Source organism: Trachurus japonicus, chromosome 5, assembly GCF_045865225.1.
Source record: "Trachurus japonicus isolate A0001 chromosome 5, Traja_1.0".
In the NCBI taxonomy this organism is placed as follows: domain Eukaryota; kingdom Metazoa; phylum Chordata; class Actinopteri; order Carangiformes; family Carangidae; genus Trachurus; species Trachurus japonicus.
The window spans coordinates 5,965,871-5,990,299 of record NC_140911.1 but is presented as its reverse complement, the minus strand read 5'-3'; the positions used below and the strand labels follow the sequence as shown (position 1 = coordinate 5,990,299).

Sequence of the window (24,429 nt, the reverse complement as noted above, 5' to 3'; positions counted from 1 at the left end):
TTTTCACATATTTGAAATATCCATGGTAAAATTTGTATGTTCATTACATGTTGCAATCGTATATGGTATAGTGCTAAATGTTCAATTTATATGCATGTTTTTGTTAAAACAACACTTCAAAATCATATATCCTTATATACAGTATGTTTTTCTTCAATTCAATTTTAAACATACATGTCTGCCTTATAATATATACATTTATTTACATATCTAAATATTACATAGCATGTCAGTGAACTTTAATTTGGATGTTTTCATTAATAAAATCTGTGATACAAACCAACTGTATAAATTAGTGACATATCAGATTAATGTGAATGATAGTGGACATGTCTTGTTTATACATTACACAATTTATATTTGTGTATGTCATTAGAGAAGATATGGTTTTTAACAATTATAAATGATCATTTGAGTTGAAGGATGACCATTATCATAAGAGAAAATCCCTCCACGCTGTGCAGACTTGTCTTTTAACATGACCTATTAAGACAATGATACGATAATTACAACAATTGATGCTTTGGATTTAAGAAATGTGACCTGATCACAGACCTTCATGTGCTACTGTGAGGTCATATTTCATATTTAGACAATTCACACACTACGCTGTAAAAAACGTAGTGAGTTAAAGCTTCTGCATACGTCAGTGTCAGTTTAAGCATCACATAAAAAGACATAACTTCATAACTTCTCTCTAGACATGCAAACTCGAACCGTCTCTGGAGACCTTTGAGTGTCATCTTGTTTCATTCTTAAGTACGATGAAAGTGAGTCAGGGCGAGAAGCCGCTAATGACACAGGATGGGAGAGAATAGACATAGTAACAGGTGTTTGAGTACAAACACCACCACACAAACGGATCAAAATGGATCCTTCTGCCGTTTTTATTCTTAGTCATACAACACAACACAACACATATGAAACCTTCTTTCATTAAAAAAAAAAAAAAAAACTAAGAATAGTGGGAGTGAGAGCACCTGCTATGCAGCCTGCACCACCACAACCACATGCATGTGAACCTGAGCACACAGCAATACTCACTGTCACAGCCACATAAATTACCACAGGTTCTGAGTAAAACCTGTTAAACTTCAAATAAGGAAAACACCAAAAAGTCACCCATTGGATTAACAGTCAACCAAGACTGGACCAAAACTGTCAGTCTTTGGCCATTAGTGTATATATGTTGACGGTTCCAGTCTGATGAGGTCAGCTGAGACACATCATCTACAAACTGCAGACTGGACCCTTAAAGCAGAAGTAAGCGATCCGGCCGTTTTGGCTAACTTCTTGTCAGCCGATGGAGTTAGCAGTCCCCGCCCTCGTCCCTACGTCACCACATTCACATGCATCCCTTGGCTGCACACACAGAGAGGACCGCCCCTTTATGCCGTTCTCTCTCCTCATTGGATAAAGGTTGTAGGATACAAGGAAAGTTTTCTCCTCGGCTTACAGCAGAGCAGAGTGACTGACAGACCCGTGTTTCAGACCAAACACTCTATGTAAGTGATTGCTGTCGGAAGATAGAACTATTTAAGACTTATATTAATGCAAACAATCCGCTTACTTCTGCTTTAAATCCAGTTGGTGACATGATGTGACAACCGTGTAGGGAGGCCATCACCCTCCAAGAAGGTGGTGCTTCACAGCTCCAGGGCAGAAACTGCAACGTTCAACAACACACCCTGGTGTAGGCTGCAGTCCATAACCTCCAGGCAACACTAAAGAAGATGTCTGCAAGAGGTTGGGAGCGCCTGCAGTTTCCAGTAACATCTCAGCACGAATCTCATCTCATCCACCTGTGGCACCTTGAAATTTCTTGAATACCTCAGCAGCCTTTGCCAAGGATGTGGGCGCGGCATCCCTCAAGTCTTCAGGCTGAGCCTTCTTTGTCAAGGTAGTGTTGGTTGGTCCGGAAGTTCTTCGCAGTGCTCTCTCCAACAGTCTGCAATATCCCCAGACTGAATTAACAGTTCTCCTGTGTTGCCGAAAACAGCCTGAGCTAAGCCCTGCCTCTCCTTCCCGAGATGCCGGATGAATTGCCCGAACACGCTATACTACGCCTAATGAAAATCTGGCTTCGGGAATGACAGGATGACAGCTTCCCTCACCAGCAGGCTGTTGAGCTGCCACCACAACTGACACAGATGATCCTTTGGCCTTAACTCTTGGCAGCCACCGTAACAATGGAGGCTTTGAACATGGCTCACTTGGATTCCACATTCCCAGCCTCCCCTAGGAAGCACAAGAAGCTCTTCCGGAGGTGGGAGTTGGAGACCACATGGACAAGGGTCTTAACCAGCTCAGTCTGGCCACGTCCGACTAAAATCTGATCTACAGTAACTCACCACCGGGTGGCAAGCAGCTGAACCACACAGATCAGATGATATGACACAAAACTGATCATCGATCTAGGCCTCAGGTGTTCTGAGGGTTTATGAACCACACTGTACCTGACCAAACTCGAGTTGGATGTTTGTTATGGCTAACTTATGGCTAGCACAGACGTCCAACTACAAAACACCAACAGGATGTTCCTCCCAATCATCTACACCAAGTTTTTTTTTCTATCACTGCCCAGTCCGAGCATTGACGTACTCCAACAAACAAAGGCCACACCAGGCCACACTGTGAAATCTGCGAAATAGCTAGCCTAGAAATCTAGCTGCACCCTAGCGGCAGCAAATATATTTGCTCCGTAGGTGGGTCTAGAAACGAGCCGTAGGAACTTTTTGAGTCTCGAACACCGTTTGTGTTCACCAATCACAGCGCTCTATCTGTTTAGAGAGTCGTTGGGCGGCTTAACGCGATGACATACATTTGAATTGGCTTGTTAGGCTAACGTCATCCTGCTCTTTGCTCTGATTGGTCGTAGCACTACCCTATTGGTGCAGAGGCAGTTTGAAAGACAGCCTTCATCCCGCCCCCTGGATTGAGCCAAGGTCTACCGGTCGTTGCCAGACTTTACATTTTAATGATATAGTCTGGCTTGTCAGGCTACGAAATAGCAACATAAAAGTTCAAACTTTATGTCTCCACATTGTTTTCAAGTCTTTCCCCTCTTTTTTTCTTGTCTTCCTCCAACAATGTCTTTTTCTTCTACTGTGACCAACACACTAGCCCAATCTCAATACCCCCCCTAAGCTCTCACAGACTTAATGGGCTCTTTGCACAGCTCCACTACTTCCTGAACTTAAGGCTGCTCCTTTATTTCCTGTCTTACATTATTGGACAAACTGATTAATCCAGGTGTGTCTGAGTAGTCACAATTGTCAGACACACCTGGATTAATCAGTTTGTCCAATAATGTAAGACAGGAAATAAAGGAGCAGCCTTAAGTTCAGTAAGTAGTGGAGCTGTGCATAGAGCCCACTGACATCTGTTGGTGACCAGTAGCTTGAAATTGTATAAAGAGGAATGGGACACCGACAACAAGTGCAGCAATGTTTCTCAGTATTGTGCAGTTAGGATTTATCCTCTTAAGGTTATTGCTCACCAGACGACCAAGGAAACCGAGGGACCAACTGCCTCTGGATGTGCAGGCTCTGGTCTTTGGTTGAGAGCCAATTGTCAAATAATCAGTTGCTGCTGAGCTCCTTGTTTTTGTCGAAACTCTGCCAATGAGGGGACATGCAAAGCAATAGCTGATGAATGAACTATAGGTGTGTAATGTAACCTACGTATACTTGCATTCCTCTGATGCCATTGCCACAACATGACCTGCGAAAAATTTTCCCTTGGGCAAAGTCTGCAAAGTCTATCGGTAAGTCTTCATTAAGGGCACATAAATGTCTGAGAGCCCTCATGCATTGGTGATTTCACAGTGAAAAGTGCTATAGAGATATAGTCTGGCTGATTGATTGATTGATTGATTAGACTGTTTCTCAGACAGATACACCCCAAGAATAATTATAGTCCCTGGAGAAGACGTTATACTCTGAACTGCTGTACTGCAGTCTTCTCCTTATTAGCCTCCAGTTGCATGAAAGTCTGAACCTCCCAACACAGAAGCACACAGCCAAGGGCTTCTGAGTTTTCTCTGTTCACCAATTAGTCTATCAACTACTACAATACAGTATATGCAAATGTGAATTATTCTGTAACATGTAAAGCAGTGCTCTATAAGCGTGGTACATTGCACCTTAAGCATTTGCATCTTGTCTCGGCAAGTCAGCTCGTGTTGAATGGATTTGCGTGTTTAACATATGTTGTGCCAGGTCTGAGATATCAGACAAGTTCTGACAGACACACCCAGTGTCTCACCTTTTAAATAACCGAAACAGGAAAAAAAGCCTCTGATCCAGAGACAGTAGGTGACCTTTTAGGAGAATTAATTGAGCCTTGCTTATGTCAGCGTTACCTAATCCTTTTATACTCCAAACAAGTCCGGCTTGATTCTACGTCTAAATGGGAAATTACGGCACCAACGTTCTTGGATTTGCATTTTGATTTGCGGGAAATGTTTCATCATTCATTCCCTGATGCTGTCAGTGATTTCTTAGGTCCACTTTGCTTCAATTACCCAGCTGTTTAATGCATATAAATAACACAGGTCTCAATACAAAATATAAACATTATTGACGAATATATCTTTATGACAGATAAGCAACAGCACATTGTTTTACATTCAAAAAGCCTTTTTTTAACATTTGGCTGTAAGCAGATAAGACACCAGGACAAAGTAAAGGTCATGTCACGCTACAAGTCCTTTAAAAGATTTTGTGGAAAACTGAATATCCTCATAATAATAACTGTAGCATCTTATGATGCAAGAGTAAACAAACCTTTAACAGCTTCATTTTAGGTGCAATGTGCAGCCAATTCTCACTGTACCACAGAGAGGCAGTAGGTCGATATACAGTAAGAAAAATCGCTTTATAAATCAAAAGTTGTGGTTATTTCTTTTATCTGAGGGCAGTCCATGACCAATCACTGACAACGAGCGCACAAGCCACATGCAAATGACAGCGACACAATTTGACATTCAGACAATAGATGAACATTTAAGCATGTTACATGTTACAAATACACCGGAACTCCAACACAACAAGACTGACTCACTGACAACGTAGATTATTTCAGGGGTGACTTCCCACACATGTTTTTTTGCACACTTGAAATCAATAATGTTTTATTCAAGTCTCTGTTTTGCTGTTTGACTGTTTTTAAAAACCTTAAATGTTACAGAACGACAACACTGAGGAGTTTTTTTTTATGCTTTTGACTTGAAGTAGAGGATTCAGATCTAACTGCAGAGCAAAACTTTATAAAACTACGTTCATCATATTATTATTCAGTATCTTGCCTATTTAAGAAACAGTAAAAAACATGCAGTGTTTACTTTTCTTTCAGCTGGATGAACACTGACAGGTAGGATGGTGTTGATGGGTCCGAAAGAAGCTGCATCGGGAAACGACAGGTGAAATTTACACCACTGTAAAACGGATTAAACCACAGAAAAATTACATAAAATACATAATATATCTTCTCTATTCATATACTGCATATGGACTTAGCTCTTTTATTTGCACACACACACACACAAATGCAATGTATTACATTGAAGTTGGCACACAGCAGCAGTGATCAGACTGAGAGGTGAGTTGTGCATGTTTGAGTCGGTCTGTCAGTGTGGTCGCTGCATAAGTGCAACACGTCTGTACCTTGAAATAGCTGAGAGTCGTATCAGGGATAACATGCAAAAAAAAAAAAGCCACACACATTGACACTTAATAATAATAATAATATTAAAAACACACAGTTACACACTCATTTTCACAGTAATACAGGTGGTCCGGTGTGATGCAGGTGTGGAGGAGCTGCTCTACTTGAGGTGAAAGAAGCTGGACGATTTGGTCGGAGCAGCCATGAGCATGTTCGCCTGGTTCTTGTGATTAATGTGAATCTGTGACGGATCAAAAACAGAGTGTGAATTAATACAATAAATATGTAAAATATCACATATTAAAAAAACAAAACATGTTCCCATTCAGTAATGTAGTATATATGACATATATGGCCCTATATCAAGGAGGCTGCCGCCATAGATGTCACATATAAAGTGATATATTATTATTATCACATATCCACTGGATATAAATAACAGATACATCCATTATAACATTTGTATTTGATCAGAAAGACACGTATAAACATATAACGTATAAACATATATTATATACATATATTATTGCATGGAAAATTACTAGATAATGATTTGTATGTAGCATTATATGTTACTCTATGTTATTATTTATCAAAACAACATAACAATAATAATATATGTTTATACGTGTCTTTCTGATCAATTCTAACATACATGTCTGTCTTTGAACATTTACAACATATATTTAGACATATAACACATATCAATGGGTTTATATGCATATATAATGTATGAGTACAATAAACATAACCTACTGTACATACATGAGATTATTATCGGACATGTGTTACTATATGTAATTGTGCCAATTTCTCATGTTTCATATGTAATTATACTTCTTTTATTTATTCTCAATGCACTAATTTTTACTACTTTATGTCTTGCTGTTGAATGATGTTGTTTATTGTGCAGCTGAGAAACTGAATTTCCTTCGGGATAAATAAAGTATTTATCTATCTATCTATCTTACATGTAATTTCAATGTTCACATTTGCATATTGGTTTTAATATCCCTTTAAATTGCTGTAATCTGTGCTGTTGTGGTCAGTAACTGTGTGATCAAGTTAAATCACTGAGCTCAGGTTGTAACTGTCACACTCACAGTGCATGGCGGCTGCATCCAGGGCTCCCCATCGATCTGCATGGGCAGAGCTTTGGTCGTCCTGCACACGGGGAGCGAAGGAGGGAGGTAAGAGATGAAATTATTAATAACAGGAAAGCCTCGTCGGGTGTTCTTGTTATCTTTGGTCATGTGTGTGTGTGTGTGTGTGTGTGTGTGTGTGTGTGTAAAAGTGCAGCAACCTGATGGTGATTTGAGACGTCTGTGCCAGTCTGTGCCCGGCGCTCTTCAGCCCGGTGTAGATCTGCCCCATCTCGATCGCTCCCTCCAGCCCCACCACCTCCAAACGCTTATCGCTGATGTCTGCAGAGGAACCAAGAAACGGTTGGTGTCGTCTTAAAGGGATAGTTCAACATTTTTGGTAAATTGGCCCATTGCCATAATTGCTACAGTCATAGCAGTAGGTTCGTTACCTTTATTTGTTGGTGCAAGCTATTTTTAGAACGGCGGAGCAGAGCCGTGAGCTGCTCAGAGCTACGCTACGGAGGCTAATGGGATTTCTCGGTTTCCCTCATCAAACTCATCAAATACACAATCCAACAACTCCACAACGCTCTGGTGGACAAGTTGTGACCTGCACATTCACCACGCTATGAGATAATAACAGAAACGTTACGTTACCAGACAGAGTTGTTTTAGAGGGAAATACAGAGACTGCTGCTGAAAAACTGTGCCTGAAGGCAACGTGCATCAGCGGTTTTGCATGAATTTCCCTCTAAAACAACTCTGTCTCGTAACATTCTGTTATTATCTCAAAGCGTGGTGAATGAGCGTTATGGAGTTGTTGGATTGTTTATTTGATGAGTTTGATGAGGGAAATCAAGAAATCCCATTAGCCTCCATAGCGTAGCTCTGAGCAGCTCGCGGCTCTGCTCCACCGTTCTAAAAATAGCTTGCACCCACAATTAAAGGTAACAAACCTACTGCTATGACTATAGGGATTATGGCAATGGGCCAATTTGCCAAAATGTTTAACTGTCCCTTTAATGCACGATTACAAACAGATAAACGTGGAGAGAAGAAGCTCAGAAGAAGGTCGGACCGACCCACGCCGCCTCACCCTGAGAGACGGTTTTGAGGAGCTCGCGATCGGTGATGACCTCGCTGGACTCGGCCTCGGCTGCTGCTGCTGCCGCTGCTGCTCCATCCGGCTTCTTGGACTCGCCCCAGAGGTTGGAGCCGCCGTGCATGCTGGGTATGTTGAGGACGGCGATGCCCTCCAGAGACACACTGCTGAGGTCCAGCTGTCTGCCACAGCACTGGTAGAGACACAACAACAACAACAACAACAACAACAATTAGTTTCCCATTCTTGTTTCCCAGTGATGTGAGTGTAATGAATCACTTCTCACCTCGATCGTGAGACAGTCCTTCAGCTTCTTACACGAGGCCGAGATGGTCTCAGAGGTGGCAAACTCAAAATACCAAAGTTTGTTCTTCATCCTTAAAAAACAAGACAAAACGACGTGAATCTGACAGTCGTTGATTAAACAAACAAAAAAACGATCTCAGTTACAGTTTCCTCTGTTTCACTGTGGATCCTCACCGGCTGTTGAACCTCTGGGGGTGTTTCTCTCTCATGGAGTGGAAACGATGAGCAATAGAAGCGTCCTGCACAAACACAAGTCACAGTTTCAGCAAAGTATATTCCACTTTGTAAGATTGAATATTGCACATGAGATTGAAACAATCACTTTAAAGGAATAGTTCGCCAAAAAATGAAATTCGACACAAACAGGTCCATAAAATTACACAAAAACCTTTTAATATTCCTCCACACTGCTCATCCCCTGCAATCCAAGTGTCCTGAAGGGATATAGTCCAGAGTCCAGTCACGTCCGCGTGCATCGCATGAACATGAGAGCGCGCCCCCGGCAAATTCAATACAGGACTGTTTATACTGTAAAAATGTCCTAAATGACGTAGTTTCGAGTAAACTCTGGACTATCTCCCTTCAGGACACTTGGATTGCAGTGGACGAGCAGTGTGGAGGAATATTACAAGGTTTTGTGTAGTTTTATGGACGTTTTTGTGTCGGGCGCTATTTATCGCATATAAAGTTTTCTTTATACTTACTACGAACCGGCCTCCCGGGTCTCCAGATGCACTTTGAGGAATAAAAAACTACTCCGGAGTATTCATCAGCATGAGGGTGAGTCACTAATGACTGAATTTCATTTTTTGGTGAACTATTCCTTTAATAATCATGGGCTTTGTGTAATGTGGGTTTATGAACGCAGCTCTGTGAGGATGTCTGGGCCTGGTTAAAACAGACACCTGATGGTTTCTGCTCAGTCTTGACTGCAGTGGAGCCTCTTTTTATGTGAACTGTACCTTTATAATGCAGTGAGCAAACTAGTTTTGTTTCATTTGCTGCTGTTCTGCTCTGTTTTACCTTAGTTGTACGGACTTTGTTCAGTATCGTAGTTTATTTCCTTATCGGTTGCATTGTGTAGTAATTGTTGCTTTGCATTAAGTTTTTCTTTTCCAGTGTAGTGCTGCAGGTCCGTGCACGCTGCATGTCTGTGGGTCACGTTTGCAGCTGAGGCTCATGTTTCCCTATTTATAGTTTCGGTTCCAGTGATTTTAAGCGTTTCAGCTTCAGTAACATAAAGTAAAAGGACCTGTTTGTTTCTTTTTATTATTTTAGAAATCTTGCACATCTTGTTCTCCCTCTATTCATTGAGCACTTTGTGTTTTAGTAATTATCTGTGTTTTTATAGAGCCGCGCTCTGCATCTTTGATGTTTCTGCAGAATGATAATAAAGAGAATCTTGAATCTTGCACATAAACCTTTGACAATAATGTACGTTCCTTTTCCATTTGCCCCTAATAACCTTTCGTCTCAGCAAATCCAGTCTATGCTACTGAAATATTTTGATTTAAATGGCTCTCACTGTTTGACGTAGCGACTCACCACTCCAATGGAGAAGTAGTTGTTGATGATCTCGTAGGGGACGGGGTCTCCCGCCTCCTGAGGGTCCTCTGGTATCACCTGGACGCTCCAGCGGTCCATGGGAACGACCTCGCTGGCTTCGATCTCCTTCAGGATCTCCCTCAGGTCGGAGCCCTCGTAGCCTTTCAGGGAAACACAACGGAGGCAGGACGACAATAAACGCCCCCTAATAATGGATTTCAAACCACCATTGCTTGATATATATATATAACTTTATTACAATTTTTACATATCTATGTAGCTACGTCCTAATTGCTTTTAAATATCCTCGTGCACTTAGCCACTTAATACATACTTGCACACTATATGCAAATGAACGCATGTATGCAAAACATCACCAAAGTGTGTGCGCAACCAAGTGCACTCAGCCAAGTGTGGAGAAACGAGACAGACCCTGACACTGGAAATGAGGCACTAACACAGCATTACACTGCAAAAACTCAAATATCTTACCAAGTATATTCGTCTTATTTTTAGTCAAAATGTCTTTTCTAGTCAAAACGAATCTCATTATACTTAAAATAAGACTCATCACATACAAAGTAGCTTGTTTTTTTTGACACTTTTTACTTCTTTCAAGTGTATTTTTACTTGAAATAAGTAGAAAAATCTGATAGTGGAGCAAGTTTTTCTTTTACAAGCACAAAAAACAGATTTTTCTACTTATTTCAGGTGAAAATGTGTTTGAAACAAGTGAAATGATCTAAAAAACAAGTTTTTTTTTTGGTGATGAGTCTTATTTAAAGTGGAAAGAGATTAGTTTTGACTAGAAATTAGACATTTTGCGCATCATAACAATTACATTTGGTTTAGTTTAGTAATTTCTGCTTTGTACTCTTCAGTATGAGTAGCAGAGTGTAAGTTGATGGTTTTACCTCCTCCCCAGCGCAGACAGCGAGCCAGGTCGTTCCCGGTGCCCAGAGGGAGGACGGCCACCGGTGGGTTCACCTGTAGGTCGGCTTTGTCTGAAACCACAGGTAGATCATTATTATCATTATTATTATTATTATCATTATTTAACCCGAGTCGAGTCACTGAGACCTGAAGTACCTATAGCGTCCAGGAGCCAGCCCACCGTCCCGTCTCCTCCACACACCAGGATCCTGTATTCACGCAGGTTGTGGAAGAAATGCAGCCTGAAAAAAAAAACAGAGAGTCAGAATTAAAAAATAATGTATAAAGCAAAGAACAGATCATTACCAGAACATTTACAGAACTTGTTCAAGCTGGAGGAAGAGGATAACAGACTGAAGCTTGATTTTGAACATCCATTTGCAAGATTAAGCTTAAAACAAATGTGTTTTTCTGTTGCAGGTGTAAAACTATGGCATTCACAAAGCAAGGAACTGAAAAGTTGTACAAGTATATCTCAGTTGAAGAAAATGTTTAAAAAAGAAAAAATAAGCATCTACAAAAAAGAAGGAGAAAAAGAAAAGATAGATAGACGAGTGGTGTCCACTGCTATTTTGCTTGTTTGTTTTCTTGTTATTATTATATGTTTCATCATCTTTAATTTTTTGAAATAGAGTATAATATAGATAGTAAGCCAATGTAATTATAACAATAGAGAGGGGCAGGTGCTATTTCTACATCCTGCTCCTTTTCATTTGTATACATTATGTAAATATGTGGAACCATGTGAAGTAGCTATGTATACCATGAATGAAATAAATAAAAAATGAAAAAATGAAAATATTGGACAAATGAATGATGAAAGAAAGTGTTGGATACCCTGGTGCAGGACCTCCGTTGGACAGGTTGTACACTTGACGTGGGTTCAGCAGGTACTGGAACTTCCTGAGCACCCTGTGGACAAACAGACAGAGCAGTAAACTAAGGTCCTGTCCCAATACGCACACTCAATCACACTTACACGCTTGGTCACTTGGCGTGTGCGTTCGTGGGCTTAGTGTGAGTGCGCAAGTGTGTCCCATTTCTCCAACAACCAAAAGTGCAGCGCGCTTGATTTGCACTTTACCCCCACACTATTAAGGTAAGACCGCATCGGAGCGGTATTAGGCCAAGTATAAATTCCACAATGCACCAGCTGGTTTCTGTGCTATGTGCTATGTGTGTGTGTGTGTGTGTGTGTGTTGGACTTGTAGTGTGCACAGTGGCGCTCAGATAACAGGCTGCACTTGTCAAGTAGCTATGTCCTAATTGCTTTTAAATATCCTCGTGCGCTTGGCCACTTAATACATACTTGCACACTATATGCAAATGAACCCATGTATGCAAAACGTCACCAAAGTGTGTGCGTAACCAAGCGCACTCAGCCAAGTGTGGAGAAATGGGACAGACCCTGACACATCAACACATCATTACGCTGCAAAAACTCAAATATCTTACCAAGTATATTTGTCTTATTTCTAGTCAAAATGTCATTTCTAGTCAAAACAAATCTCATTATACTGCTGCTTGTTTTTTGACACTTTTTACTTATTTTAAGTGTATTTTTACTTGAAATAAGTAGAAAAATCTGATAGTGGAGCAAGTTTTTCTTTTACAAGCACAAAAAACTTCCTTTCACTGGCAGATTTTTCTACTTATTTCAAGTGAAAATTAGTTTGAAAGTGAAATGATCTAAAAACAAGTTAATTTCTTTTTGGTGATGAGACTTATTTAAAGTGGAAAGAGATTAGTTTTGACTAGAAATGAGACATTTTGACAAGAAATATGACAAATATTCTTGGAAAGATTTTAAGTTTTTGCACGTCATAATATCTGTGTAACCTGAAAAGAAACATCAATATTAGTGTGTGAGTAACATTTTATAGATAATTTATCCATATCGAGAGCTGCAGCTTCTCACCTTTCACCCTGTTTGCCTCCACTCTTTGGGTTCACAAACACCAGCAGAGGGTGGGTGTTAGCGACTGGAGAAATCTGCAGAAACATGTGCATTAGTCAGAAACACATCGACTCATCCGGAAGTTTACTGTATGTTTCAACGTGTGGAGACACAAGCACAATTAAAGTGATTACACAGGTTTTTATATTCATATTATATTAAATACAGATGCGTCTGATCATGCTTTACAATGTCTGAAACAACATCATCAGTCAAGGTGCAATATACATCTGAAATACACAGTAACATTTACATAAGTACAAATATTTATAAATATAAATATGATCGTTTTTATTTGGTGTAAGTCTTTGCGACCATACAGTATGTGTTGTGTGTGATATTTTTTTATGCACATTTATTTAACAGCACATATATGAAAATTCTAGTTGCTTATATGTATTTTTCTTATTCATTTTAAACACTGTGTGAACATATGTCCACAATATTATCATACATATGTATATAAATGTACATATACGTATGTTAATACATGAAATTGTGCTAATATCTAATATGTTTCATATATAATTTTTACATACAGTATATGTCATACATAGACATTATGTGAGGAGGTTGATGTACTGTAAGAGTCACATCAGGCATTTTTAGTTTGTATTCAGGTGAAAAGTGTTGGAGATGAATGGAGCTGAGCGTCTGATACTGAAAATAAAAACTGTCTGTGGTGAATCACCGACTCGTCAGACGAAACCATCACAGTTTCCATCTTTCTGAGCCGAATCAGCTGCAGAGACGTTAGTGGAGAGTCTTTTAAAAAACCCACCCACCTCTCAATATAAATACATAAATATAAATAACAAGCTGAATCTCTAAAATTAGATTTGTTTTTTCCCATAATGCATTAGTGTCGTGTACAGCTGGAAAACAAATGTGGGAGGATTTGATCAAGTCAGACCTGCAGGACGTGGCCGTCAGGAGTAACGTTCAACAGGCTGGTGTCCTCCTCCTGACGGGAAACAAAGGAGAACCCATCAACCAACACACACACACACACACACAGCTGATAATCAATAATCAATAATAATAAGATGCTCATTTTTACCTTAGAGAGGGCGTAAATGGCCCACGGAGGCAGTATGTGATCTTTGAACAACCCACAGTCACAGGTGGACAAACCGGAGAGAAGACACTCGTCGTGGCGCTTCGAAAGACACAAGACTCAGTGAACTACTGAACTCAAAGGATAATTACCGTTTTTTACAATCTGGACCTCATTTCTAGCATAAAATAAGATCATTTCCTCACCCAAATAACTTTGGTGTCACTACAAGTCGTTCCGAGGAAATGAGCTCCAGTCACAGGGCAGCAGAATGCAGCCTCTAAATAACACATTATCTGCAGAGAAACTCCTTCATTTCACCAATATTTAGTTATGATACACTAGTGCTATTCCCCTCTGAGTCCGGGGTTAGCTGTTATCAACATCCGGGGTCTGTAGGTTGACCTACTGACCTCTGACCTGGATGATGTCATCTCTGAGCGCTGCACGGTTCATTCTGATAATAATCATTCTGCTACGGTCTTATTTAATCTATATTTTATAATTTACTCCATCATTGTACTGTCCTTTCATGTTTGATGTGCTGTTCCTCGTGAATGTACCTTGTTGGTTCTGTACATGCAATATTTGCTAATAAAGTTAAAAAATAAATAAATAAATAAGAATCATTCTGCTTCGGCATTCGGGTCCATTTTTATCTCAACTAGCCGGAGCTTCAGTGAGTCCAGGTTGAGGAGAGGAAGCCTGTGGAAGCTGAACTTCATCCAGCTGCTCATTTTGTTCTGACAAGTCGGAAACACACAGAAACGGACCGTAGCATTAGCGGTAGCAACAAGCCGCGCCGCACCGCGGTTGGAGATGACATCATCCAGGTCAGGGGTCAGTAGGTCAACCTACAGACCCCGGATGTTGATAACAGCTAACCCCGGACTCAGAGGGGAATAGCACTAGCCTATCATAACAAAATACTGGTGAAATGAAGGAGTTTCTCTGCAGATAATGTGTTATTTAGAGGCTGCATTGCGCTGCCCCATGTACTCGCATTATACGGATATACACCAAAGTTATCTGGGTGAGTAAATGATCGTATTTTATGCTAGAAATAAGGTCCAGATTGTAAAAAAAACAGCAATTCCCCTTTAAACACACACACACACACACACACACACACACACACACACCAGTCCTCACCATCTCCTGACACCACACACAGCGCCTCCCTGCCAAGGTCTTGATCTTCTTGTGGCAGACCTGACACTTGGTGGAGTTGCAGTCGGCTCTGATCCAGTCGTGAGCTGCTATCTGAGACACAGGAGCAGAGGACGACACACACTCAGCTGCCGTCTCACCTCTGTTCTGTTCTGTTTTGTTTTTTTGATTTTTTTTATATCAATATAATCATATATAAAATGTTGGATTCGGTATTCGTATCATGCAACATTAAGATTTGTAACGGATTTAGGTTTTCATACTCATCACTGTAGTCTTTATGAGAGTGTTAGCTGCACAATCGTAGATGGGAACTCTGGTATTGTTTTCTTTATAAGGCGACTATCCTGTGTGACTTGCCTCCTTATTTATGTTCTCTCTTGGCTCCTAAAGTCAACACCAAAAGCTGTAGTCTCAGGCTCGATAGATTGATAATGTATACGCTATTCTTCGTACGTGGACTTGTCTTTGGTGAAAGTGCACTTCAAAGCATTCGCACCGTCATCCTGGTATAAATTACAGAGTCATCTTAAATTGGATTTAATTACCTCCCAAGTATGGAAGATGTTAAAGCTAGGATCAAGGACTATTTGACCACTGCATGCACATGTCCTCTTACTGAACGCAGCTGGTGATTGTAATGTAATGATGTGATTTGCCAAACTGTTTTAACTGTTTTTATGTTGTTGTTTTTCAAGTGTGTATTTTATGTGGACCTACTGTGCTGCTCTCTTGGCCAGGATCCCCTTGCAAAAGAGATTCTGAATCTCAATGGGATTATTCCTGGTTAAATAAAGGTTAAATAAAAAAATATCATTTCAACTTTTTCCAGTGGCTGCAACAACAACATCAGTTGCCTCAATGCACCACAGCTCAGTCTGGGTTCCTGAAGAGCAGGTCACACATTTAGCTAAAAGATTTATAACCATCGCTTTTGGCAGCAGACGACGACGACGACGAGGACGAGGAGCATCTCATCTCATCTCATCTCCGAGATCAAATGTCAGTCAAGCACACGGTGACATTTGGTGCTGTGATCCTTTTTTTTTTTCTTTTTTTTTATAGATGCAGTCAATCAGTATATTGTGGAAAAACACAGTGAGCAGATTATTATTGTGCAAAATTAGGACATTTAACAGATGTATGGAGCAGACTGTTCCTAATCCTACCTTAATAAAACACACACACACACACACACACGCTGATGGGGCTGCACTGCTGACTAATGCACTCTGATGGTTTTAATGTGTTTACAGCCAGTGACATTTAACAGAGCGGATATGAATGTGTTCTCTTAAAAATATGATAAATAAAACATGTTTGTGTTTTTCTTACACCCATCTCCTTTTTGGATTTGACAAAGCTTCTAGCACAAGCTTCAGGGTTCTTGTTGGCGCACTGACTGTGGACCGTGTACTTGCAGCCTGTTGGAAGGACAAAAAAGAGACAAATAAAAACAGAAATTATTATTTAAAAGAAAAAAAAGTTGCTCATCTATGACTCCAGATGAATCATGTGAGTTTTTGAGATCTCCAATCAAGGTCAATACTTTCCTGAAAAACCTGTTGTTGCTGACAATCTGATGCAGCTTCTCTGCCCTCTGCTGGAGTTTCTGTCACGCTCTTAAACTTTTGCAAAATTTACTAATGTCACTTTTATTTCAAAATGAATATTTATTTGCACTAATCACTTTTTTAATGGAAAAAAAAACTGTATTGAAAATGTATCTTCACAGAAGTTTTTCTTTTCATGTCAAGGTTGCAGCGCATTATGCTGCCCAATCAATGCATTATCACTGTGGCAAATATTGATTACTTAAATCTGCTGTAAATAACATATACATAGTATACATATATACAGACATGTTTATCCAGTAGCCTATTTATTATTCATTTCATTGCACTACCTCCTTGTTTATTTGCACTACTGTGTACCATTTATCTTTTCATGTGTTTATGGCTTTCTTTTCTCTCTCTACTTTTTTATTATGTTTACAAATTTTTTCATTTAAAAAAAAAATGTTTGTTTTTATGCTGTTTTATGCTGTTCTTTTTAAATGTTTTGTCTTTATGTAAAGCACATTGAGTTGCCTTGGTACAAAATGAGCTATATAAATAAAGATGCCTTGCCTTATTATGTAATCGACCACATTTATTCCACCAGCCACTTTATTTAACTCTACAACATTTGTTCTGTCCGTATTTTATATGTAGCCTAAGTACAAGTGAGTAACGAAAAATTGGAGTCAAATTCCTTTTATGTGTGCACATAGTTGATCCTGATTCTTCATCTGATTAATTAAACACATTTAATTAAATATTAATCACATTTTCGGGAGAGATTTGGTCAAAAGGTCAAATTAAGACTTCAATTTCAAACACTTCCTGATCATTATCTCATGTGTCAGACTTCACAGGGTTAATAACAGGTGACGGTAACAGGTGAATCAGAGGTGTGACGCCTGCAGGTGTGTGATGTACAGTAAGAGGTGTGTGTGTGTGTGTGTTGTAAGAGGAGTGTGTGTGTGTGTGTGTGTGTAGTTTATGAGGAGTGTGTGTGCCCCCTGCTGGCGGCTCTGAGCTCTTACAGCTGCAGCAGAGTCCCTGCTTGCCGAGGCCCAGCAGCATGCTCTGACACACGCTGCAGTAGGTCGGCTTGTTGAAGTGCTTCATCCTCCAGATGTGCTGCCCGTCGCGCTCCGTCATCTGCCGTCATCAGGGGACGGAGCAGAGGAGGAGAAGAAGAAGAAGAAGAAGAAGAAAAGGATGTTACAGAGAAGGAAAATGGCTGCTGACAGGTGCAGCAGGAGAATCTGTGGCAACACGTCGAGGTTAGGGATGTCACGATTATACAATTTCTTGGTACGATTATTGTCAGAGAAATAATCACGGTTGCGATTATCACGATTATTATGCATTAATACATTTCACAACAAATGTGTCAAATCAAATATAGTCAAAATATGATTACATTACCTACTTTACTTTACTTTATTTGTTTATTTAGTTGGGACAATGCATATTAATGGACAGTGAGTGCTAGACATACCCACAGTAAATACACCGGATTTAGCAAATGTGCTAAATTACATCCGTAGTCCCCAAAACAATACAACAATTAACATAAAAAGTCCATAAAGACGGAGGACCCATTGTTTACACAAAATATTTCAAGTATCTATTAATATAGGACCAATTCTTAACCCCCCAGGGAAAGCGTTTGAAATATTCAGGTCATAAATTGTCATCTATACCAAATGTTAATGTTTATTGTAATCGTTTTTTGTTTTGTTTTGTTGTTTTTTTAATACAAATGACACACTAACATTTAAATGACGGTATTTAGGAATCTTTACGATTAATTAATTGTGGCGTTTAATACCACGATTAATTGTGAAAACAAGTAATCGTGACATCCCTAGTCGAGGTGAAACTTTTTGTTTTGTTTGTTTGTTTGTTTTTTGTACCTTCAGTCCAAGCAGAACGAGTAACGGCACGTTGTTCATGCCTCCTTTGATCCACTCCTCCAGCGTGACGGTGCCGCTGTCGTCCACATCGATGGCCGTCATCATGTCCTTCAGCACCTGCACAACAATCACACACACATTAGTTATCATCTGTCACCGGGGATTTCAGGAGTCTCCGGATCTTTTCACAGAATTAAAAAAAATATATTTTAAATTCAAAAAATTCAAACTCGTACTGGTCTGAGCTCGGTCACGTCCCAGCCGAGGTAATCAGCCGCTCTCATCATCTGGGTGATTATACGATCCACTTCCTGATGGATGGAGAGACGGAGACAGAGGTCAAACTCAGAGGTCAATCTGAGCTCAAAACCAAACCACTCATGCAGACTCAGTAAATACACAAAGTTAAAGGGATAGTTCACCCAAAATTCAAATTTCACTCATTATCTACTCACCCTCATGTCCACTAAGAGCTGTGAGAATTTTCAGAGTCCTCCGTGGCTTCTCTGAGTTACGGGGGCGGGGGGGGTCCGCGCAGCAGTATTTGTCCATATAATGGTTGTGAATGGGGCTCACTTTTCTTCGTCCAAAAAGACACACCAAAAAACATCCAAATACCTCCATACTGCTCGTCTGTAATGTCCCTCTTGTATTGAAGCCCCGACATGAGAAATTGTTCCGCCGGCACAAGAGCAGTGAACTGAGACACTGGGAGCTTCCGCTACAAATAAGCTTAAAATATAGACTTATTTAATTTTTTTCAGAACAATTTCTCATGTCGGGGCTTCAATACAAGACGGACATTACAGACGAGCACTATGGAGGTATTTGGATGTTTTTTGGTGTGTCTTTTTGGATGAAGAAAACCATTATAACAACCATTATATGGACAAATAGCTGCGCGGACCCCCCCCCCCCCCGTAACTCAGAGAAGGCACGGAGGACTCTGAAAATTCTCACAGCTCTTAGTGGACATGAGGGTGAGTAGATAATGAGTGAAATTTGAATTTTGGGTGAACTATCCCTTTAAAAATCATCTCTGCCTTGTGTGTAATATTATTTTATAACACTTTTATGTCATGAAAATGAGCACTGATATAAAATTGTAGGGTACATACAGTAATGTTCCTCAGCTTTTCTGAAACTATCAGTCGACTAAGATAAACCCGCCCACGTCAACATGGCCCCCACCCTGGATACTTTAAAATCTCGTCTTAAAACTCATTTTTACTACTTGGCTTTTAATACAGCATGAGAGTTATGTGGTCTCTGTTTGTCTTTTATTGCATTTTTACATCTCTTAGTGTTTTATCTGATCTTCTTAGTGTTATATGCTTTTAATTTACTGTACATGTATGTTCATTTTAACTGTATTTATTTCACTGTTTGTGTATCTGTTGTGCAGCACTTTGGTAACCTTGTTGTTTTTAAAGCGTGCTATTTAAATAAAAGTGGATTGGATAAAACTAAATGTGCAGTAGTGTCTTATTTACTTTGTTGTTCACTGATATCATGTTGTTGTTTTATTTTCTCTTTTGGATCAATCAGGACTTGTTCTGCTTGATACTGGACTACAAAGATCTTTAGTGGTAGTTTTGACCTTTCACTTTGACATTTTCTCTGCAGCTTCGTCACCTTCCACTGTTTCAGTTTGCAAATAAACTCCACAGTGCTGATTAAAACTTTTTTTAAAGATTGTACCTGGAGGTTTTCAGGTGGTTCAAGAAAAACCAGCAAAAACAGCAAACAGAAAAATCTGTGAGAAACTTACAGAGCTGTCCAGGAGTCCGTTGCAATCTTTGTCGTAGAGTTTAAACGTGACTAAAAAAAAAAAAAAAACACAACAGGTTGATTATTCTGTCATGAGAGTGTGAACAAGGAAGTTGCACCATATAAAAACATGTAAACATAAGGTCAAAAAGAGATTATCGACAACACTGACATTCAAGCTTCTCCCGTGGCTGCGCCTCCTCCAGCACCGAGAAGTAACAGGACACATCACGGAGGAAGACGCCTCCTGAAACAGAAGCAGTTTCGGATTAAAACCACAAACTGTTATTTCACTGTTTGACTGGAAGATACGTGGTATATTATCAAAGTTTTGTCATTGGAGCAGGTGTTTTGATCTGCAGAGCTGCGTTCCTGTGATGCAAACCAACAGGAAATGATTTCTAAATCTGCTCTCAGGTGTTTTAATCTGAGCTGAGATTGTGACGGTTGATCTTAAAACACTTCCCGCTCAGGCACCAACCTCCTTTGGGCATCGGCGTCTTGGTGTTTCCATCCTGCTCCGCGTGTTGGAAATAACGAAACAGGCGTTGGCAGAAATCTGCAGGGAAGTCGTCGACCTCCAGATACGTCTTCAGAAAGAGACAGAAACCCGCTGCGTCCATGCACTGAGGAGGGACAACAGGTGTCAGCGTCACATTTATATCCAGAGAGTTTCACAGGAAGTGAAATTTTCTATACTTTAATTACAGAAAAACAGCAAATTATTCCAAATAATCACACACTGAGGGTGTATGCAGAATAATGTTTCCAATATTTCACGAATTATACGATATCTACTTGGCAAATTTTCCTGTTTTTTAATAATTAATATGGATATTTGTCTTCAGCAACCTTCCAACAAAAGCTTTAAAGGGATAGTTCACTCAAAATTGAAATTTCACTCATTATCTACTCACCCTCATGTGGACTAAGGGCTGGGAGAAGTTTCAGAGTGATCTGTGGCTTCTCTGAGTTACATGGGGTCTCGGCGTAGCAGTGCATGTCCATATAACAGTTGCAAATGGATACCACTTTTCTTTGTAACAAAAAGACACACCAAAAAACATCCCAATACCTCCATGCTGCTCGTATGTAATGTCCGTCTTGTATTGAAGCCCCAAAATGCGAAATTGTCCCAAAAGAAATTAAATAAGTCTATGTTTCAAGCTTGTTTGTAGCGGAAGCTCCTCTTCCTGGTCCGTCCAAAATTGGACGGACCAGGAAGAGGAGCTTCGACCACGAAGAAAAGTGGTATCCATTTGCAACCGTTATATGGACATGCACTGCTACGCCGAGACCCCCTGCAACTCAGAGAAGCCACGGAGGACTCTGAAACTTCTCCCAGCCCTTAGTCCACATGAGGGTGAGTATAGATAATGAGTTTTGAATTTGAATTTTGGGTGAACTATCCCTTTAAGAAGAAATGTGAAGTTTCCATCTTGTACAATACATTTTTCCCCTAGTGACTGACCTCTCCAAAGCTGTGTTTGGCCAGTCGACCTCCGGGGTGAAAGTCCTTGATCACGTCTCTCACCCTCAGCGTGCTGTCTGCAGAGAGATCGGCTGACGTCAAACAGCAGGAAATTCATAATAACTCACCTCCATCACACCTGTTTGTCTCTTATTATGGACATAGACGTGAACGTGGACGTCCTTCCTGTGTGTTGCATCCTACATTAAATTTGGGTTTTTTCTTTTTTTGGCAGCAGCAGCAGTTACGTACGTTCTCAGGTCCAGACAGGAGCAGGTGTAATTATCCATTCGTCCATTATCCCCTCCACTAAAAGCCCACTGCAGACCCATTTCATTTCTCTTTCAAAGCCTCTGAGTGGAAAGCAACATATTTTTAGCCGCATGCCACTTTTTTTTTTTTCCTGTTTCCTGTCAACAGGTCTATCAAATTCTGCATTAGCCCCTAAACCCCCCGGTGCAGCAGGATGCACTCACAATTTATAGGAGTTATTGTTGTTGTTTGACCCTCCAGAGAAAAAAAAAAACATGATGGGAAACACTTGTTGATGCTGCACGAAGCCAGAGGAACTCCATCACTCGATTTTACTTTATGATGCACTTGTCAGCGCTTAGTGTGAGGAGAGTTGGTGCAGATGTTTCAGTGTTTTTACTTCCTTCTCTCTCTGTCTCTCTCAGAGCTGAACTGGGACAGAGCATTTACAGTAAAACTGATTTCTGGCTCTATTTATCTTCGTCTTCATGGACTCTGAGTGCCGCTGCATCTGTCTCAGCTTTCTACTTGAGTTTGCTTTTCTTCTTTCAACTTCCAAACTTTTATTCCTCTAAAAAACCATCCGTGTCGTGTTGTAAGAAGTGCAAAGATCATTTATTTGAATAGAAGAAACATACGACAATGTAAAAGTTGGGGCTGCACAAAATGCAAAATGCAAAAAAAAAAACGTCATAAATGAGTGTAAATTCTCATTTCTTGCTTCATTTTCACTTTCAAAATTTGATGATGTGATTTTTTTGTTGCGTCTTGCACCAACCAATCCCGTCCCTCTACGTCTTGACAATATGATATGTTGACCAGGTTGTCTCCGTAGCGACGCAGCATCTTATGTCACTCACAGTGCACAACAGTGTTATGACACATTTTTTACCGTTATTGCAGCTCCTGTGATTTCAATATTGCACTTGGCCATATTGTAAATTAGATGAATTGTGCAACTGGATTAAAAAACACTGAATTAAAAGGTCATGCATCTGAAATCTCACTAAACAGATTTAAAGACTAAACTTTTTTACCAATTTTTGGGACGAAATTAAGCAATTGTGCTAAATCCGGTGCATTTACATTGATGTTTATGCAGCAGTGTTGATTAATGTGCATTGACTCAATTCAATAAAATAAATGAAATGAAACTAAATGTGCTTTAAGTATCAAAACATTTTACATATGGTACGGTATATAATAGGATTATACCCAACCGCGGGGTTATGAAATGTTTTACCCATTATTTATGAATGGAGCTTTATTATGGAAGCAGCATTTTACTGTTACAGCTGGTAAATATTCCTTATATATAATTGGGCTGTTTAAACTAACAGTGCAATAATTTATGATATTATTATATATTTGCATGTAAAATCTAAGATTACAGTACATTAGAGTACATTATAAAGTCTTAACTCTTGTATATAAAGGCAGCTGCACACATTGATAAGTATTCTGACTCCATCTACTGATAATAACTCATGTAACAGATACAGTCTGACTCATAATAAAGCTGCTCCCTGCGTGAGTCACATGTACAAACACAGCTGTAATGTAACTTACACTCCATGTAATGCTGCAGCTGGATGAAGTCCACGGGAGTCAGGGAGCCTTCGGTTTCATCAGAGGAGGCCATGTCGACGAGCTGAGACACAAAAAACACACACATACACACATACAAAGACAAGACAGTGACGGTGAGACCAAAACACTGATCTGTGGAGGCAGCGTTTACAGGAACAAGGTGGAGGAGGAGGAGGAGGAGGAGGAGGAGGAGGAGGAGGAGGAGGTTGACTGACTCTCATACACTGAGTGAGGCTGAGGCCGTTCACTGTGGCACTGCCAGTGACTCATATGAACTGGTTCGCCTCCATTCCTCGGATTGCACACAACATCAGTAAGTGAAACACTCCCCAGTCAGTCAATGGACAGTCAACAACGATCAGCAGACACAGTTTCTGGTTTCAAAAGTGTCTGAACTGGGATCGTTTGACCTAAACAGCACCAGGGTAAATAAAACAACAACAACAAACAACAGTAGCAGCAGCAGCAGCAGCAGCAGATTCAGACAGGTGGAGCAACACCATCACAGCCTCTCTGCATAATTACATTAAAGAGTTGTGTTTGTTGTCAGTTGTTTTGACTGTGCAAAACAGGGGGAAAAAAGCTGTGTCTTTGCTCCTTTAAACCCCACTCTGCTTAATCAGCACCATGCTGCTCCACTCAGCGAGTCGGGGGTCAACAATTAAGGTTAAAAGGGGTGAATCATCCATCCATCCATCCATCCATTCATCCATCAAGCGGGATTATAATCTGAGGCCAGATGAGTGACAGGTCAGGACTTCACTCTGCTGCTGCTGCTGCTGCTGCTGCTGCTGCTGCTGCTGCTCAGGTGGCTGGAGCAGCAGGACTCCTTACCTGCTCTACCTGTGTCCTCAGGCTTCAGGGGAGGAGGATAAACAGTAAAACAAAACAAAAAAACACACAAAAAAAACAAAACACGGAGCTCCTCTCCAGCTCAGCGGACTCGGACTCGGACTGTGACTGTGACTCTGACCTGCTGGTTTGACGGCAGCGGCTGCTTGTGGGTAAATGAGCGCCGCGGTATTAGCGGATATAGGGGATTAAGAGCGCGCGGGGCG

At 40.4% G+C, this 24,429-nt stretch overlaps 1 protein-coding gene across 2 annotated transcripts; it reads right to left on the bottom strand.

Annotated features, from left to right (window-relative positions):
- Positions 1-5,538: 5,538 nt before the first annotated feature.
- Positions 5,539-24,388, bottom strand: dgkab (diacylglycerol kinase, alpha b). Of its 2 annotated transcripts, XM_085775787.1 has the most exons (24): positions 24,206-24,388; positions 23,351-23,432; positions 21,530-21,606; positions 20,540-20,684; positions 20,231-20,305; positions 20,060-20,109; positions 18,525-18,599; positions 18,289-18,405; positions 17,410-17,527; positions 16,158-16,246; positions 14,805-14,915; positions 13,656-13,754; positions 13,509-13,559; positions 12,557-12,630; positions 11,476-11,550; positions 10,795-10,880; positions 10,620-10,709; positions 9,706-9,866; positions 8,335-8,399; positions 8,141-8,231; positions 7,849-8,047; positions 6,971-7,091; positions 6,771-6,831; positions 5,539-5,908 (listed from the first exon to the last, which is right to left on the bottom strand). In XM_085775787.1, exons 2-24 carry the CDS (start codon positions 23,421-23,423, stop codon positions 5,828-5,830), a joined length of 2,184 nt encoding a protein of 727 aa, XP_085631913.1. In that variant the 5' UTR covers positions 23,424-23,432; positions 24,206-24,388; the 3' UTR covers positions 5,539-5,827. The 2 variants fall into 2 exon arrangements, with proteins under 2 accessions (XP_085631913.1, XP_085631912.1); XM_085775786.1 differs by lacking the exon at positions 24,206-24,388 and having other exon boundaries at positions 23,351-23,648.
- Positions 24,389-24,429: the final 41 nt, after the last annotated feature.

What these genes read in the sequence shown, in the direction of transcription:
- dgkab (XM_085775786.1), bottom strand. Translation starts at nt 23,456, where the DNA reads ATGTGTGTGTTTTTTGTGTCTCAGCTCGTCGACATGGCCTCCTCTGAT. An exon ending in CTGTCTGCGCTGGGGAGGAG is followed by an intron (nt 9,867 to 10,619) that starts GTAAAACCATCA and finishes TTTCCCTGAAAG; the next exon opens with GCTACGAGGGCTCCGACCTG. An exon ending in ACTACTTCTCCATTGGAGTG is followed by an intron (nt 8,400 to 9,705) that starts GTGAGTCGCTAC and finishes GTGTTTGTGCAG; the next exon opens with GACGCTTCTATTGCTCATCG.